This window comes from Formica exsecta, unplaced genomic scaffold, assembly GCF_003651465.1.
Source record: "Formica exsecta isolate Colony F162 unplaced genomic scaffold, ASM365146v1 scaffold3, whole genome shotgun sequence".
Lineage (NCBI taxonomy): Eukaryota > Metazoa > Arthropoda > Insecta > Hymenoptera > Formicidae > Formica > Formica exsecta.
In genome coordinates this window covers 1,180,893-1,198,626 of record NW_021850256.1, presented here as the reverse complement: position 1 = coordinate 1,198,626, position 17,734 = coordinate 1,180,893, and the positions used below count along the sequence as shown (strand labels likewise).

The 17,734-nt window shown below is 39.2% G+C and overlaps 1 protein-coding gene across 3 annotated transcripts in view; it reads right to left on the bottom strand.

The window, feature by feature from the left end:
* Positions 1–4,813: 4,813 nt before the first annotated feature.
* Positions 4,814–17,734, bottom strand: part of LOC115237569 — a 94,233-nt gene continuing 81,312 nt past the window's right edge. For 2 of the 3 annotated variants that reach the window (XM_029810702.1, XM_029810703.1), the window contains 11 exons: positions 17,106–17,247; positions 16,310–16,756; positions 15,586–15,736; positions 13,641–14,375; positions 13,345–13,566; positions 12,811–13,263; positions 12,543–12,674; positions 12,220–12,445; positions 10,446–10,550; positions 10,154–10,316; positions 4,814–10,063 (listed from right to left, as the gene is read on the bottom strand). In XM_029810702.1, coding sequence (XP_029666562.1) covers positions 9,766–10,063; positions 10,154–10,316; positions 10,446–10,550; positions 12,220–12,445; positions 12,543–12,674; positions 12,811–13,263; positions 13,345–13,566; positions 13,641–14,375; positions 15,586–15,736; positions 16,310–16,756; positions 17,106–17,247 — 3,074 coding nt within the window. In that variant the 3' untranslated portion in view covers positions 4,814–9,765. Of the gene's footprint in view, positions 10,064–10,153; positions 10,317–10,445; positions 10,551–11,799; positions 11,950–12,219; positions 12,446–12,542; positions 12,675–12,810; positions 13,264–13,344; positions 13,567–13,640; positions 14,376–15,585; positions 15,737–16,309; positions 16,757–17,105; positions 17,248–17,734 lie in introns of all 3 variants that reach the window. The other variant, XM_029810701.1, reaches the window with a different exon arrangement.

Genomic DNA, 17,734 nt, shown 5'->3' with positions numbered 1-17,734 from the left:
TTTTGTTCTAGGAGTAGGATGAGTGTTAGTAGCTTCTTTTATAAGTTTGGCAGCTGCTTCGTTGACATCCGCATGTAAATTCATAGATTCCGCATAATATAATTCCGCTGTCCTTTTACTTACCTGAAGCATTTGAATTTTTTGTCGTTTATTCCTTTCACTACATTTACCAAATTTCTTTTGGCCGACTATGAATATTATTGAATGCACAGGGAATATTTCGATATACACAAGGCGGAAATTTTATCTCTTGATTTAACCACGTTTTATTTTGACATAAGAAACGTTTATTAATACGCAAGCTATATTTCTCCATTTATTAAAATACATATTAAAAAAATGCATTCTTATATAAACTGAGTTATTTTTTCCATCTTCATCTTCACTTAAATTAAATAAGTCGATGAAATAATTCAGAACGCGCGCGTTTGTTTTGTACATGCTTTGATTCACTTTTATTTTCCAAAATAATTGCGTGAATTTCGCAACAACTTATATTTTTCAATAAATACATTTCTATCCATGTCGAGCTAAGAAAAAAACTTAAGTCATATAACTGACGATCCATACTGGAACAATTGATATTCGTGCAAACTATGCGCGATCGATACAGACCTGAATTTGACGGAAGTGGAGGTAACCTCGTTATAGTAGACCAAAGCCCCGTATATTTCGAAATTCTACTGGATACAGAATAAATTCCGATTTCAATTAGAATTAGTAGTATATTTCAAAACCTGATTATGGAAATACAAATAACGGTAATATAGTAAGATGTTTTTTTTTTAATTCTACAGAATCATTGGTTTAACTGATATAATTAATTTAACTGGTTAAATTGATAATTAAGTATTTTTATGTTTTTATAGATATATATTTTTATTTTAGAAGTGGATAAAAAAGGTCATTATTAGCTTCGGCACATTATATTGAAAACATTATCTAGTAATTAAAAAATGAATACCTTTTCATGTATATTGCAAAGAGAAATGGCTAAAATATATTGTTAATTTTTACCCATAATATTGTATGCTTACTGTATATATAAAATCTTAATTCATGGATCATTTATATAATAAAAGAAGCAATACTTCCCATTAGATAGCTCTCAGAAGAAGCTGTCGAGACTAGACATAAAAATATTAAAAGATATAGGGAACATTATACAAAAAAAAAAATTATTTGGATGGCAAAAATATGAGTGAAAAACTGTATTTGTCTCTGAGTTTCAGATGATGTGAAATAGAGTAAATAGATGGAATGAAATAAATTGAGGAATTGTAGCGAAATGTTTGAAATCGTCAAAATTATTTTAATCGATCGAGTGGATGAGACAGTAACGGACATGATTATGTATATATTATATATATATATGTATATATAATGTATATACACACTTGTAAATATGTATATAATATGTGCAGTCGTATGTGCAATATATTCTGTGATTATACGATCGAGATGCGATAATATCTTACATGTGCGTGTGTATACTGTCATGCGAAAAAATTAGATTACAAAGGGCATTCCCGTTTGTGGACAATTGCGAACGAACGCTTCGTACGATGTCGACGTAATAACGTGAGTGTGGCTCGTTTATCATGACGATGAGGGTGACGATTGAATGAACAGATTCGCGTTAATGATTTTTTTCTCTTGTCTTCCGCCGAATCGGAAATGTCGAGATCCTCGACTGAGAGTTGGAACAATTCGATCGCGAATAGATAGTAGTATTGGTTGATGTCCGAGCGTCCGGTGCGGCAAAAATTGTCTTTGCATCGCGAAATTGCATACATGTAGAGGCAAATGAATAAGAAAGATATATATTCGCAGAAGCAAATAAATAAGGAAAGTACATATATTGTGTTACACTTATACCGTTTTGAGATTGTAATCAGTTTCAGGGTCCGATGTGAAATCGAATTAAACATTTTTACTATCATACACAATGAATATTTCGTAATATTCATTAAATATGTATATTATTTTTTTCCTGATAAAGGTATATTGTGTGTCTCTATTCATTCACTTCTCGTCTCTTCATCTGCAAATTATAGATATATATATATATATATATGTATATTATATATAGAATGTTATATTACTCTCAAATAAAGACCAGCAACGAATCACAGTTAGTCAAACGAATGCTGTACACATGCCGGATTTTCACTCGCATGATTCCGTCACGCTCTATATATGTATACGTATATGCATATGTATACGGCCGTATATTTAATTATGCGCGCGCGAGATTTAAATAATATTTAAACTCTGTTTTTTTCTTTTTGATATATAATGCGATGATATGGCACATGATGCGATGATTCAACGATGATATAGCTCTAAGTCCTCTTGTCTCTCTCTCTTTCTCTCTCTCTCTCTCTCGCACCATTCCGTTACAATATTTCCCCCTAATTAACTAATTAATCATTCTTGGATTTAATCCCTTCTGTGTAATAACTTTTGCTCTCGTATCATACTTCTCTCAACTTCGTACATTCAATTATTATTCTTTATATATTTACAAATCCATCGAATAAATATAAATAACAAATAATTGGAACCGTGTCCTTATCGCACAGTTAGCGCTGAAAATATATAAAACATGTCTTTTAACGTCAACGTTATGCGAAAGTTAAACAATCGCTATTACACTAAATGCGCGAAATCGGATCTTATTATTGGTCATACGATATTTCAATCTCATATTAGATATTAACATGGAGTAGTTAACGAATCGATAAGAGAATCGGTATAATTCTCCTTTTCTCTAACATATATATACATATATGTGTATATATACATATATACGAAATAAAATTTATAATTTAAAAGAAAGAGATTCACACCTTTAAGTCTTTCATTTGCTAACTATAAGCGGCAGTACTATATATATACAGGATGGGCCCAAACGTTCCGGCCAGGCTTTGAAAATTTTATAGGAAATTTTATTTTGAACAAAAAGTTTCCTATAAACATGGGTCGAAAAATGCTTCTTTAAAAAGTTAGCGCTCAAAAATCTCTGAAATCACGGTTATTTATATATTTTTACAAATATCAGGAAAAATATGCGTTTTTTAACAAAAAGTACCCAAACAAAAATTGTAGAAAATTAAATTATTGTGGAATAACCAACAAGCAAGATAAAGATTAAAAATTAGCTAAGCCTATAACAGCATAAATGAAGAGTATTTTTAAAAAGCTCTACCATCGATAGCCGAGAAAACATATTTTTGTACATTTGAAACTGGTTATCTCAAAAGCTATGGAAGGTACTACAATCATTTTGATCTCATTTGAAAGATAATTTAATTCTTTACAATTTTTGTTTCAGTATTTTTTGTTAAAAAACGCATACTTTCCCTGATATTTGTAAAAATTAGAGATGCAACGAATAATATATTCGACCGAATATCGAATATTAGACAAAGTCATATGCCGAATAACCGAATATTCGGCGAATATTAGGCACGGTTTTAGCGCCAACGGCTCTAAACGGGTGTGCGGCACTCCCGACCGCGCCTTCCTCGCATAAATACATTATGTAACAATAAATGCGTTTTATTTAATTTAATTTTATTTAAATAAATAAATTAGATACTTGAGCATATTAAAACTATGCATCTGCGGCTGAGGTGGCAACAGTTTATTAAGCTACTACTTCCTTCCAGTTTTACATTTAAAACTATTCGGTGTTCGGCCGAATAATAAAAACATTGCCGAATAGGCAGAATACCGAATAGTTACTTAATATTGCAACTCTAGTAAAAATGTATAAAATAACCGTGATTTCAGAGATTTTTGAGCGTTAACTTTTTAAGGAAACATTTTTCGACTCACGTTTATAGGAAACTTTCTGTTCAAAATTAAATTTCCTATAAAATCTCAAAGTTTGGCTGGAACGTTTGGGCCCATCCTGTATGTATATATACATATATGTATATATACAAGGTTAAATTTCAAATGTAACAGGCCGAATATTTTGGTAACTAAAGGAGATATCCGAGAGGCCCGGTTTTTTTGCGTCCATTCAAAGTCAAATTCTTTTTATCAAAATTTGTCCGCCTCGAAACAATACAATCTAAAAAAAACAAACCTCAGTACTTCATTTAATTATCAAAATATTCGGCCTGTTATGTTTGAAATTTTGCACCCTGTATAGTGAATGCGATATATTCTTATCATGAGGCGAGTTGTGCATATGGATCTCTATCTTTAATTGAACAATGCAATTTATGCAAGTTGATGTCCTCCGTGATCGTGTCTTGCTATGCATTGATGTCACTAGGATTGTCAGGATTTCGAAAGACGACGCGCTTGTCTGAATCGCACAATCGTTCGATACGACGATTTAAATCAAGCAAATTGATTAACAATATCGGAACAATGTCGTCGTTATCGGTTTATCGTCATCCGCGATAATGATGATGATAATGATAATGATGATGATTCGCTTTTGGGATGAAAAATGTGACGATACGTGCATTCGGAGTTTCGATCGTGTGAATGGAGTCACACAAGTGCAATTCCGCCCATATGTATGTGTATCCATATGTTTTGCATGTATCGTGTATGGTATTATATACATATGTATGCATCCAGTTTGCTGGAAAGCAACTCGTAAATGAGTGAACAAACGAAACATGTGTGTTACTGAAGAGAGATTCGCTTCTCTCACAGTAGATAGGTATTCTTTGTGTCGAATGTGCGTGTTTCATACTCGGATACGCAATTGCTTTGGATCACCTTTTAAACCCGTGACCTGCATAGCGGCGATATGTCCTTGAAATCTCTCTCCTTTTTCTCCTCCTTTTCTTTCTTTTTTTCGTTTTTCTTTCCTCGAAAAATTGTCTCGACAATAACAGCGCTCTCCGTGGGACGACAAAGTTGCTCCTCCCTTTTGCTCATTAGACGTAATTACCTAATAAATCACGCGGTAATCCGCGCAAAAGTTATGCGTCGCGCGAGTGCATCGTCTCCTCGCGCGATTTTACTCTTAGTACGCTTTTACTTACGAAACACAAACATCTCCCGTCTTGTTTTAAATATTTATTAGGTACATTACACAAATATGTGTCATACGATTCTCAAGTATAGTATTGTCAACAGTTGTGTATATCTTTTTTTTTCTCTCCATAGTTCTTTTTTTTTGTTACGCGATCTCTCTTCCTCCCCCTATTAACGTCTCACTTGCAACCGTTTTTTGGAATCTGTGGCCTGAAGTTCTGGTCTTGATTCATCTCGATTCGATCGGACGCAAAAGTTTGCGGCAATTAGAAGCTCGTCTCTTCAACACAAATAAAGAAATAATCGGAGTATTTGACCTCGCTCCATTGAAGCTTCTTTAAACTTTTTTGTCATGCTCGAAAGAATATACGGAAAGTGACAATAATGGATCAACTTGCACATATTTTGTCACACTCATGACATCAATGACTCGTCTTGGATTTTTTGAGACAAGGTGTAGTCTCACTGAAAATATTATTTATAAAATTTAGAGTGTCTCGCATTGTAATTTGGAGAATCGAGAATGATATATATGTACAATTATGAAAAATAGATTTTAGAACAGAGCAAGAAAAATCTGTAAAAAATTCTGTTAGAAAATATGTTAAATTTTTTATTCATATGATATAAATTATTAAATATGATGTATGCCATTTAAATTATAAAACCGTTAAATATATAATACATGCCATTTTTCTAAAGCTTTGCTCGTAAGAGCGAGTTCTTGAAACGCCTGAATTATTTTTTTTGCATCACTGTTATATTTTATCGGTTATTGAATTTCGTTGAGATTAAAAGCATTACTGTCGTTATGCACTGCATACTTTTGCGTCCGTTATCTTTTTATATATCCGTATCTCCTTGCTGATGAAATCGTTGCAATTTGTTAACGCGGTATAGGGTGTCTCAGGTTCCGCGCACCCCATATCTACAAACTCTCCGATCAATTTCGTGTATTTTTCCTTAACAAAAAGCGTCAAGGTAGCGATAACGTTTGAACTGTAAGACGATAAAAAGTCTAAGAATTTCAATGAACGGCGGAGCCTTAAATTTTATTCAATTCGAAGTGAATTTTACTTTCACAGCATTTTTATTCGAGAGGCTTAAGATGTATTTGACATTAGAAAGTCGTGGAAAAGGATCAAACTTTCGCTAAGGAGAAATCAACTGCGAATTGGTCACAGGATCGGTAGATGCAAGGAAGTGGAGGCGAGTCTGGATCACACACTCTATATACGTACGTAGTATATACATATATATCTCTTTTCGTCTTGCGTTACCATCCCGACGACATTCCTCGGACGTTTAATGATTACAGAGAATAGAAACATGGGAATGTGTTTAATTAAAGAAGAAGAATACTGCTGCTATGTTTGGGATCGGTGTAATGACGTAATCGTATCTATCTTTGTTTATGTCTGTCCAGAGTTTCTGTACAATTTTCTTGTTCCGCGTATGCGGACTTCGTCTCCCTCGTACGTGTGTATGTTTTTTTGTGCGTGTACGGTGTAGCGTGTTTGTAGTGTCCTCTTTAAGGGGTAATTATCACAGAATACACGAGATATTTTCATTTAAGCTTACAAGAGATATATTAATCGAAGCGGAGAGTAGGAGGAAAAATTAGCGACCAATCCCGTCGACGATCGTATCGACGGATCTACGATCGAGATTTTTTTTCGGTCAATCTGATTGCGAACGAGATATTATCCGGACGTGTTCGTCGACGAGATCGATCTGGATGCCGAATTCGCCAGCCCTTCTGTATTCAATAATGTACTTAGTTAGGCAGCGGAGAAAATAGACACTTTTACAAATGAAGATGGTGGCGAGGTCGCGGACCCGTGTTTTTCTTTCCTGCTTGAATTTCCGACAACGTCGGCGACAGATGCAGATGCAGGTGCTTTCTTCAAATCGATCATGAAATTGAAGTTGAAACGTTCTAGCAAGATTCTAATATGATTCTAGATGTCTTGTATGATTGACGGAGAATATTTTGAAATATCAATGTCCCGATAGAATCTATATCTCCCATTCGTTTTTAAATTTAAACTTAACAAATACAAATGATTAATCTATAATTAATTAATATTAATTTATTTTTCTTAACTTTAATATTAATTCTTTCACGAAAGTTCTCAAAGAGGTAGGTCACATCACTGTTGCATAAGATCCTTCAATTCATGGTGCGATGTTTCGACGTACACACTCAAATTCGGAAAGCATCTGCAGCTGAGGTATATGTATGTGTGTGTATGTAGGTGTTGATCGGACGTTCATTCTTTTAAGTGTTGTACTCGATTCTTTCTTTCTTTGCCGATCGAAAATCCCGCGCTCGCAGCTACATCAGCAGTTTAGACACTATACACAATACGTAAGTATAATCTAGACGTACTACGTAGTAGAAACTTTTGAATATAGCGTAATCTCTCCGGAGTTGTGTTGTACCTGCCCGGCTCAGCACGGGCTGGGCAATGATCGGATTCATCGGATACGAGATCGCATGCATTTGTGTTTCTCTCACGGAGGGATCCGACCAAAGCTTCGTACGATCGCAAATATCGCGAAGAAGGCCGCGATCGTTTTCGAGAGGACGCCCCTTCGTCCCGTCGATCCGATATGAATTTCTCAATAAGAGAAATCGGCGGAGACGATAGAAAATCGTGCGTACACGCATTCCTACGAACAGGCGAACGTTCGCTATGTACAAGTATAGTACGAGACAAGACGTACAGAAGATGAAGCTAATAGCGGTAATAGGAATAGTAGCAGTTTTAACGTCCAGTCTCGATACATGATATTTCGAGAGAGATGCGTAAGAAGCAGCGATCGCTAGAGACAGAATCAAGAGCTACGGTATGATTACTTTGCGCGCACTACGAGTAGCATCGATTCAAGATTCACGAATATAGATCTCGCGGAGAGATGTCAGGTTTTATCCAAGTCATTGTTACCCATGAGCAATACCGGAAATAATCAGTCACTTGGATAACAGCCCTGAAATATCCCCGAGTATCGACAGTACTAATTACAAGGGTGTAAAGTTTAAAAGTTTTAGCGCTCGCACGCTCGCCGGTCCGTAGAAGGTGAATTCGTTTTCGAAACGCGAGTCGCCGGGTATATCCGGGACTCTTACCTTCTCTATTACGTTACACAGAAACGATTGTTGGAGACGTGAACGGTGATATCGATCTAACGCATGTATCGATCGTCGCGTGTACGTCTTACGTTCGCTCGGTCTGGTATCGTCTCGCGCTTACGTAACTCTCGAAGCTTTCGGACGAATCTCGACATCATCATTCGCAACAGCGGCAATAACATCAGCAGCAGTCAGACGATCCATCTCTGGTATAATCTTATACGAATAAGAACGTTACTTTACAATTACAATGTCTTACTAACTTTTTTTTGTTTTTATTACTAACGGCACGTCGCTGAGTGACGTCACAGGACGTGCCTATTTGGTCGTACGCAATGCTACATTTAAACTGTATATTTAGAAAAACCTTTTTTTTCGTCAACAATGTTTTCACGTATCTACAGTAAACTCGTCTTCCCGAACAAACGGCCTAGAAACGACGCGGTCGTATCGCGAGCGCGTGTATGTGTGTATGTACGTGTGTGTATTATGAATTTCGTATTTTGCGATCCTCCTCGTTCTGCATATATCCGTTTAGCATCCGTTTTAGCACGACCGCGTGGCGGTCAGGGATCCTGCACGCGCTGGATCCGCTCTATTCGTCTCCTCTTCGTCTTCTCCTATTTCGAGGTCAGTCTTTCGGCGAACGGCGGCGCGTCCGATCGAGAGAGTAACATCGCGTTTTGCGCGAAACACCGTATTTCAGTCTCTTTCGCGGTGTTTTAATCTCTCTCGTCTTCTATTTTACGCGTTACGAATATTACCAAATATATTGCATACTGGCAGCACTATTTTCACGTTTCGCGTTTCCTCGTCTCGCGAATACTCTTCTTCTCCTTCGTCTCCTTCCCTTCCCTCCTTTCTCCCCTGCGTCTCATCCGCGGCTCACTCGCACGAAGAAGAGAGAGTCCGATGTGTCTCCTGTCTTACATAGTATTAAAGTGTCTCTCGTCATCGTCGTCGTCGCTGTCGAGCTCCGTTCTTTCTCGATTATTTTAATTTTTCGTAAATCTGGGTGAGAGAAATTCTCTTCTTCTTTTATTCCTTATTGTACGCCGGACGAACGCCGAGCCACGCGGGATTGTTGACCTAGCTCGTCGTCCTAGCTCGGGATCTGTGGAGGGTGGTTCCCGGTGCTCATCTCGTCGCTGTCCAAGGACGGGGTTAAAGCTCTGTATATATATATGTATACGTGCATGTGTGTGTATGTGTATATGTGTGTGTAAGACGTAAAAAAGGGAGAGGAATATCAAACTCGACCGAGCTCTGCGATGCGAGGAAAACCGGAGGGAGGAAATTCGCATCTTGCTGCCTAGGATCGTTCCTCCCTGGTGTTGTATCTCGCAGCGGAGAAGGGCGGAAGGGTTCGGGCGATCGTTTTCGTCATGTAAATTGCGCGAATTACATCTTTCTCTCTCTCTCTTTCTCTCGCGAAATTAATCGTGAAAGATTTCGTTCGCTCGTGGCACCATAGGCATCGAATATGCTAACCCCCTTTGGACGGCCTCCTGTTCCTCCTCCTCCTCCTCCTCCTTCTCCTCCTCCTCTTCGGGCTCTTTCCAAGCTCGAAGTACTCGAATCGCTTCGCAGTCGGCTTATTAACGCGGCGTCGCATCTCCTCAGGTAGGATTCGGCAGCGGTGTCTCCTGCCTGATATCGCTCTTGAGTTTCACGAACTCTTTGGCGATCTCGTCGTTGTTGCGCTGCGAGAGAATGCGCAGGATCGTCCAGCCGGTCTCGTCCATCTGGATGCGCTTGCCGAGCGACAGCCAGCACGCGCACGAACCCTCCTCGACGATATCTTTGAGCTGCATCACCGCGACGCCGACGAGTCTATCCTCCCTCGCGAAGCAATAATCTTTCACGCAAATATGCAGCTCGTAAAAGTCCAGCTGTTGCTGCTCGTTACCGATCATGCTAAGAACAAAGGCGAGACAAGTGTCAAAATGGAATTTGGTTAACAAAAATTTTAATAACCGTCTAAAAATTGAATGCTGCGTCACTTACAAGTCGAAGCTTTCGTTGAATTGCGGTGACCAGTTATTGCTCTTCGATTTTGTCGACTGTTTCCTCTTTTTGCCAGTGAGATGCGGGCCGATCAGATTCACCTCAACGTACGGTCTGAACATACCTGTCGCCAATTGCCACTTCAAATCGTTCGCGGCAACAACTAAAAATACAACAAATTTTATTTTAGTTATATCGTCGATAAATTAAAAAATAAATTATCAATTTGCATTATCGATTGTCAAATGCATATAGAATTGCTTTTACAAATTTTGCGGGACCGTAAGCGTACCTTTGACGGTGACTTTCTGTTCTCCCGTTCCCGGATGTGTGAAAAGATCTACCTGGATGCTCACCTCGCCCACCGAACCCTCGTCCGAACCGGCGGTATCTGGAACTTAAAAAAATCGCAGTCAGAATTTAAGTTCAAGTACGATGCCGTTAAGCTAGAATATGCATCTAGATACTACGCGGACTTCGTCTGATTCTATCTGATGCTACGGTTTGATGAAACTAAGGCTAAGAGTCTAATCTCGATTTGCTATTTCTAGAGCAGATTACATGCTCTGATAATAAGCAGCTCGGGTACTTGTTGATTCTCGTCAGCGTAATTATCAGAGAAGACGAAGTCAGCCTGCGCGAAGTTTTCGTGCGTCAATCACACGGTATGTGATAAACTTTTAAATGATTTCATCGATTCTGCATCGAAAACAAATCATTTTTAGTGTTTGGAGAATTCCAGCTCGAAAGATTTAGTGCGTATCCCGAGTCGAAATTTTTTTTCTACTTTCGATCTCAATTTTCGATTTAACATTTAAGCAGCATGGTCACATTTTTTTAAAACAATTTAATTTATAGTTTTGTCAGAAGTTTTTTCTCTTTTAAATCTTTAAATGAAAAACTGTTAGTTTATTGCTTTTTAAAGATATAAAGTAGAAAAATTCAATTCCTATATAAATTAAACCTATCGAAATCCCCATAAATGTGAGAAAATTGAAATTGAAAATAGGGGTAAAATTTCGATTCGGGATGATACAAGTGTCCATGATGTGAGCGATCGATCCTTTCTTCGGGAGAGTATTCGTTCCTTCGAATCCTCATTGTAAAAATAAAGTGATATGTGGCAATAGGCAATGACGCTCGTAAGAAAATCAGTGTACAGTGATCAAGTGGTCATATGGCAGATTTTTCTTCACATATGTGTTGAAAAAAACATAAGATCGAAAGAGAGACATTTTGTGGATCGCAAAAGTTCTCAGTAGTAGTAGTAGTAGTAGTAGCAGCAAGAGTGGCGGCAGTAGCAGCAGCGGCAGTGATAACAGCACAGCTTCCTAACACAACCATCGAGACATCAAGACGTCTTTGGAATATTTTTCTTTTTTGAGCTAACGAATAAAATTGGTATAAATGTAAAATTTTCAATTCACAATCAGACGTTGCGAAATACTATCAAAAAATTATTTTTATTCGCGGTTAATGGTTATTCCGGTAAATGGATATTTTAAAGATGAGTAGATAAAAGTGTTGATATCGAAGGACATAAATCACATCTCGAAAGACGTCTCGACGTAACGATCAATTTACTACGTCCTAAAAATCTTTTTCCGACACTTTCCGCGACCTACTAAGGTCTGCTCTGTTGGTACCTTGTCGGCTCTCTCGACGAAGAGAGGGCTTGCTCTGCCGAAGGGGTTCCTCGAGGCTTTCCATACCCTCGGCTCCTTCCCCTTCGTCAGCTCTCTCGCTGCTCATCGAACGCTGACGCTGACGTAGCGTTGACGCATTGTTGAGCGGCACTGTTCCCGACAATTTTCATTACGTCGTAATGTGAGTGTAGAAACGCCGATATATATCGATTCTTTACGCGTTGATCGCGCGACGGATCGTGTAATGTAATATGTCATTAGAATATATCGTTTGTGTTGTCTGACTGTTTCGTGAGTGTTCCTGATTATTTCTTAGCGCGATTGCGTTCACAATATAGGAAGAAACACATATAAAAATAATAATCGTATTATTACGGCTTATAAATTTCTTATGCAAACTATAAACTCGGAGTGATGTACCTTGATTGATTTGCGAAGTAACGAAGGTTTTGATGAGGGTGTCCGTTGTTTGTGTATATAAACTCAGCGCGTAACGGAGGCTCTGCAGTTCCGGCGATTTCTCCAAGAATGTCTTCTTCAAGCCGTTACCACCGGCGTGGAAATACTGTTTAATCGTGTCCAGAGCGACGTCGAGAACCGCGCATTGCTTCGGCGAAAGATTCTTCTCCACTTCCTTGGAGATATCCTGGAGAGACAAGGATGGTTAACAATAATCGCAAAGCAACTTTTCCCATAAATTTAATGTAGATATATATGTAATTTAAATCATTTATTTTTATTACCATAACTCCGCTAAGAGCATTTTTCACATCGGGTTTCCCGGCCATGTGATTCTTAAACAGCTTCGACATATCTTCTATCTTAGCGTTTGCAGCGAGATTTTTGGCATTATCTGTCAAGTTCTTAAACATCATCTGCAAGAGACAAGAATTATAAACCGTAAAAACACTTTATGATCCGTAATTAATATTCTATATCTGTAATAATATTTGATTTAATTATAATTATAATATAAAAGTTTAAAACTTAATCATAACGCAATCAACGTACACTCTTATCCATCATAGGTGGCAAAACGACGGTCTTCTCTAAAATCCTCATGACTATCTTCCATAGTTCTTTCAACAGTCTCTTTAATACCGTCTTCTCGCACGACTCGGCGTACAGAGATAGACTGCCGTCGAGTAGAACCATGAGCGGCCTCAAAACTTCGTCAGCCTCTGCAGTTACGTTGTTTCTTTGAGCCGGCTGTGACAAAGTTACCTGCCCTCCGCCTTTGATAGCTAACAAAAGATCTCCCAACTCCCTGACAGAAGCTGTTATTCGCGGCTCCAAACTGATCGCAAAGAGCATGGCCAGATCGTCCAGCGCGCCGTTCAGCTGTTGTTGTAACTCCTTCAATATGTTCGCCGCGTCTTCCTCGAGCTTGTCGCCGCCCATTGACTCGAACATCTTCTCCAACTGCACCCGGAGTTGCTGAATGTTGTTCATCAGAATGCATGCCTGCGGAATAAAGTCGATTTATAGTTAAATCGATCCGCGTTGCGTAAATTTCTACAGATTGTATCACTCTTGGGAACGTACGATTCGTTCCTCCTTCAGATGGCTGGGGAATTCTTTTTTCACTATATCCGCGTAGGCCACCAGAACCTTGACGATGGTCTTCGCGAATCTCTTCATGTACCTCTTCCAGATCTCCGGATCTGGACACTCGAGTTTCGATACTACATCGAAGCACTGCGTCAGTTGCGTGAAGACGTCGACGACGGAGACGCTGAAGAGCACGTGCTCGCTGCTCTTTTGGAACTGTATTGGAGAACCAATTAAAGAACGTTTCTATGGGGACAATGTATCGAGATTAGTGCGAATATATCACTTACGCCTTCCTTTTTATCTCTACTAAAGGCACCGTGGAGATATTCTAACGAGACATCGTCGTTCTCGTTAAGCCATTGCATGACGAAGGGCTCGAACCAGGCCGGGTATTCCGGCACGGCGCCCTTGTATGGCGGCACGTCCTTGACGTAATTGGCATGCAGCCACTTGACCTTGAAGTGTAGATTCATATAGGCCGAGGACTTGCACAGTCTATGCTGCTCGTGCTCCTCCAGAGCGTACTTCATGTCCACCGCAAACAGTGACCACATTGTGGCCGCCGACAGTTGACCGATGTTGAGCTCCTGAGGGAATTGATTCAACACGGGCGCATAGCTGTTCTTGTCCTCCTCGATCACTGAGACTATTAAAGCGATCAGCTTGTGCCAGAAGTCGAGCGAGTCCAGCCGCGGCCCGTGATCGTCCGAGTCCCTCTTCGCCTCGTTCGGGTCCGCCTGGAACTCCCGATTGTACAGGTCGTAACAGTTCTCGAAGAGGAACTGATAGGTCGATCGCAGGCACGCCTTCACGCAGTCCTTGACAACGGTGCTGGCCCGCGGCGGACTCGACAGTTCCTGGACTTTCATACGGAAGAACGTGATACTCGTCAGCAGATCCACGGTGCTCTTTAAATCCATTAATTTTTCTTGGCTTGAGGCCGGGAAGTTGTTCCTATACATTGATAGGTCGATCCTGAGAGAGTTGTGCAGCTGGTCCAGTAGCTTGACGAATTTCTCTTTCTACAACGAAGAAGAGAATCCTTTTATAGGCGCTTCTTTAATTAGTGTAATATAGTGGCAATAACTTTTCTTTTCCTCGGGCAAATACGTCGACGTTGACTTCTTTTTTTTACATTTTATCCCGACAGCTCTTTATTAATGCAGAGTACATATACGTATTTCGTTAAGAAGCTCTCTCGTCGAGTTTCAGTTATCTCAGTGTCCGAATATTTTCAGCCGTGGCGAATTTCTTCGGACGTGAAAAATTCCACCGTAATATTTTCGAAAGGGAGAATATCATGCATAATTCAGGAACATAAAAAACACTCGTGCACTTCCGGGATTAAGAGATACTCGAATTTAAATTTCGTGCGAAATTTTGGTTCACATATCGTTCGCTGTTTTACAAAGACCAAAAAAATGTTGATTTATAGGTATATATACATATATAGAGATAGTCTGCGAAAGAAATTTCCATATTCTCTGCACACTAGAAAAATTTATTTGGCCAGTCTTGACTGTTACTCACAATCAATAAAATCCACATGGAAAAAACAGAATGCGGTCAAAAAAAATCTTAATTGAAATCTTAATTAATTAACGTGTATATGGTCTTTTTTCGTAATTTTTCCCTAAGAAAAAATTAGTAGAGAGAAAGAGAGCAATAAAACAGAAAATGCAATCATAAACACGCCACAATCTTGAAGCTTCAATCCGGTTACGGATTTATAACGTGAAGATTTCTTAAATTCTATGAAAATATTTAGATTTTGTTGTTCGCTTGGATTTTATTATTCTTACAGTTTATAACAAAAATCGAATTACTAATTCTTTTGGAAGAGGAATCTATCCTAATCGGCTAAATGCCCAATTTTGTCAAGAGATTCAAATTTTATTCGAAGCGGTTCGACGGGTATATGTCGCTTAATCCCTTTTGGAAAGTTCGCAAACTAATTATTTGAATATTCACGTCAGCTGATTCCTCACTCCTGACCCGGTGAGAACGTAATTGATAGAGGTGGAAAGAGATATTCGTGTCCTTGCCCAAGAAAACGCGCGACCATCTAGGATACGAGAAGCAACTCGGGATAACGGATAGCGCTGGTTGACAGGAAATTGCAAGAGCATTTCTCGCTACTTGCAGCCCGAGCAGTCGCCATCCCTCACTTTTCTACCTACCATACTCGATCTACCACGCGCTACGGCGCAACCTTCAACATCCGGCACTCACCCCGAAGTTACTGGCGGCGAATCTATCACTGGCCGACACGGCCGGACTAGCGGTCGTGTGGGCGTAGTACGCGTTTATGTTTGCCAGGAGAGTCGACATAACGGCCGGCACGCCTGGACACAGGTACTTGGTTGAGAGGCAGTGGAAGTGCCTGGAAAATACGAGATCGGTTCACGAAATGGAAGCAGGATCGAATTGAAAAATCGATCCCTCGATCGAAGCTACGATAATTACCTTAGAGCAATTATTGCCTGTATTTTAATTTCAATTAAATTAAATAATTATTTAATATAACATTAAAAGATTACCTCTCCAAGAGAAGGTTAAAAAAGATGCCTGTATCGGAAAAATTGTTATACAAGAAAATTTAATGTATTCTTAATGTCGCTGTAATGTATTGTTTTATTGTACTATTGCAATAGTGATAGATTAGAAATATTCAAAATCTTGTATTTTAGTTTCGCGCGCGCGCGAACCAATAATTGAAAATCACTGCCTATTTTAATCTCAAGTAAATTGTATAATGTGTAATTTGAATTCTAATTATTATTGCGATTCTTTCGCTTCTATTTTTAATCTCAACTTTAATAACGAGAATAAAAATTGTTTGTGTACTCGATATTCAAATTTTTCGATTGAAAAAATATTCCGAGCTGATAACAAAATCCTTGATGTATATGAAAATATTAATTATCGGAGCGAATGAATTTTTAACGGCACTCACGTCATCGCCTGGTAGATACTCTCGATGCCGTAGCGCATGGCAAACTCGTCAACGAGCTCCTCGCCGGGAGGATCGAAGTAGACCTTCCAGGCATCGTCGCCCTTCGCCTGTGGCAGAGTTACCATGCCGCCGTTCTCCTCGCACAGACTGTGGAAGAGATTCTCGTGCAGACAGGTGTATTGCACGTGATAAGGTGCCACCTTCTCCTCGCCCTTGATCTCGACGCTGATGTGCAGTCGAATCGCGCCCGACACCGCGCTTTTGTCCGTCCTTTTCTCCAGATTGTACCAAACGTCCATCTCGCCGCTGAGTGTCCGAACCTCGATGATGGTCTGCCCAAGGAAATCGTCGCTCTCCCTCGTCAACTTTTGCCTCAGCTTCGACTTCAGATCGTTGTCTTCGTCCCACACTCGGACCTTGATCCGATCAGACGAATTGTGGCACTCGCTGCGAACAGCGATTTGTAGTTTTTATAACGCTGATATAATCCTGGCTCGCTTTACCTTGTGTTCTTTAATTTGTATCTCTTTGAAAGTGAAAGAAATTTTTTTTTCAGATATTTAATTTACCAATGAAAATGTCGTCATATATACGACTAGCGGTCTTGTCTTTAAGGTCTTTTGCTTTCAGCAACTAAATTCCAGTAAACAATGTAGATATACATATATAATGATGTACGTACAAAGGAAATGTGACAATCGACGTCACGCGAAAATTTACAGGAGAATTCACAGTAAGATTGAAGAACATTACGCATTCCGCGAGCGTAGCAGAGAAACTTGTTAAAATTACTTACAAGTAGAACTTCTCGTGCCATACTGGATTCAACTCTCGCGGCATGGTCCTCGTACGTTTCTTCACTTTGCCAACTTGGACCGTCACGTAGGGATCGGATGTGCCGCTCTTATCTTTGGCGATTAATCCCTGGGCGCTGATCACTATATGAACGCGAGGAAAGAATACGATTAGATTATTGCTTACTGGACTGCAGTGCCTAGAATTCGCGAGAGATTTTTTTTTAATTGCGGAAACGCGTAAATTTCAAATTTTGCGGTATATATAATGCGATTAATATGAGACAATCGAATGAAAACATTAGGATCGAAATTTGCCAGCTGGCCACTATCCAAGAACGCGGCTGCGAGGGGTTAATCCAATAAAGCTAACACAGAGTTCCGGAACATCTGTTCGTACCGCTTTACAAAAAAAAAAAAAAAAAATTGTCAACAACGTAACTTCGTATTTCCATCTGTAATGGAATAAATGTCGTAACGGAATCACGTCAGATGTACATATAATTTCCGCATATCTTTATGGAACTACATCTCTTTTCCGTGCAATCGTAAAAAAAGATTGTATTAAAAATAAAAAATAAATCGCAACGGCGATAAAAGTGTCGTATAAAGCTCTCAAATTCGAGATACA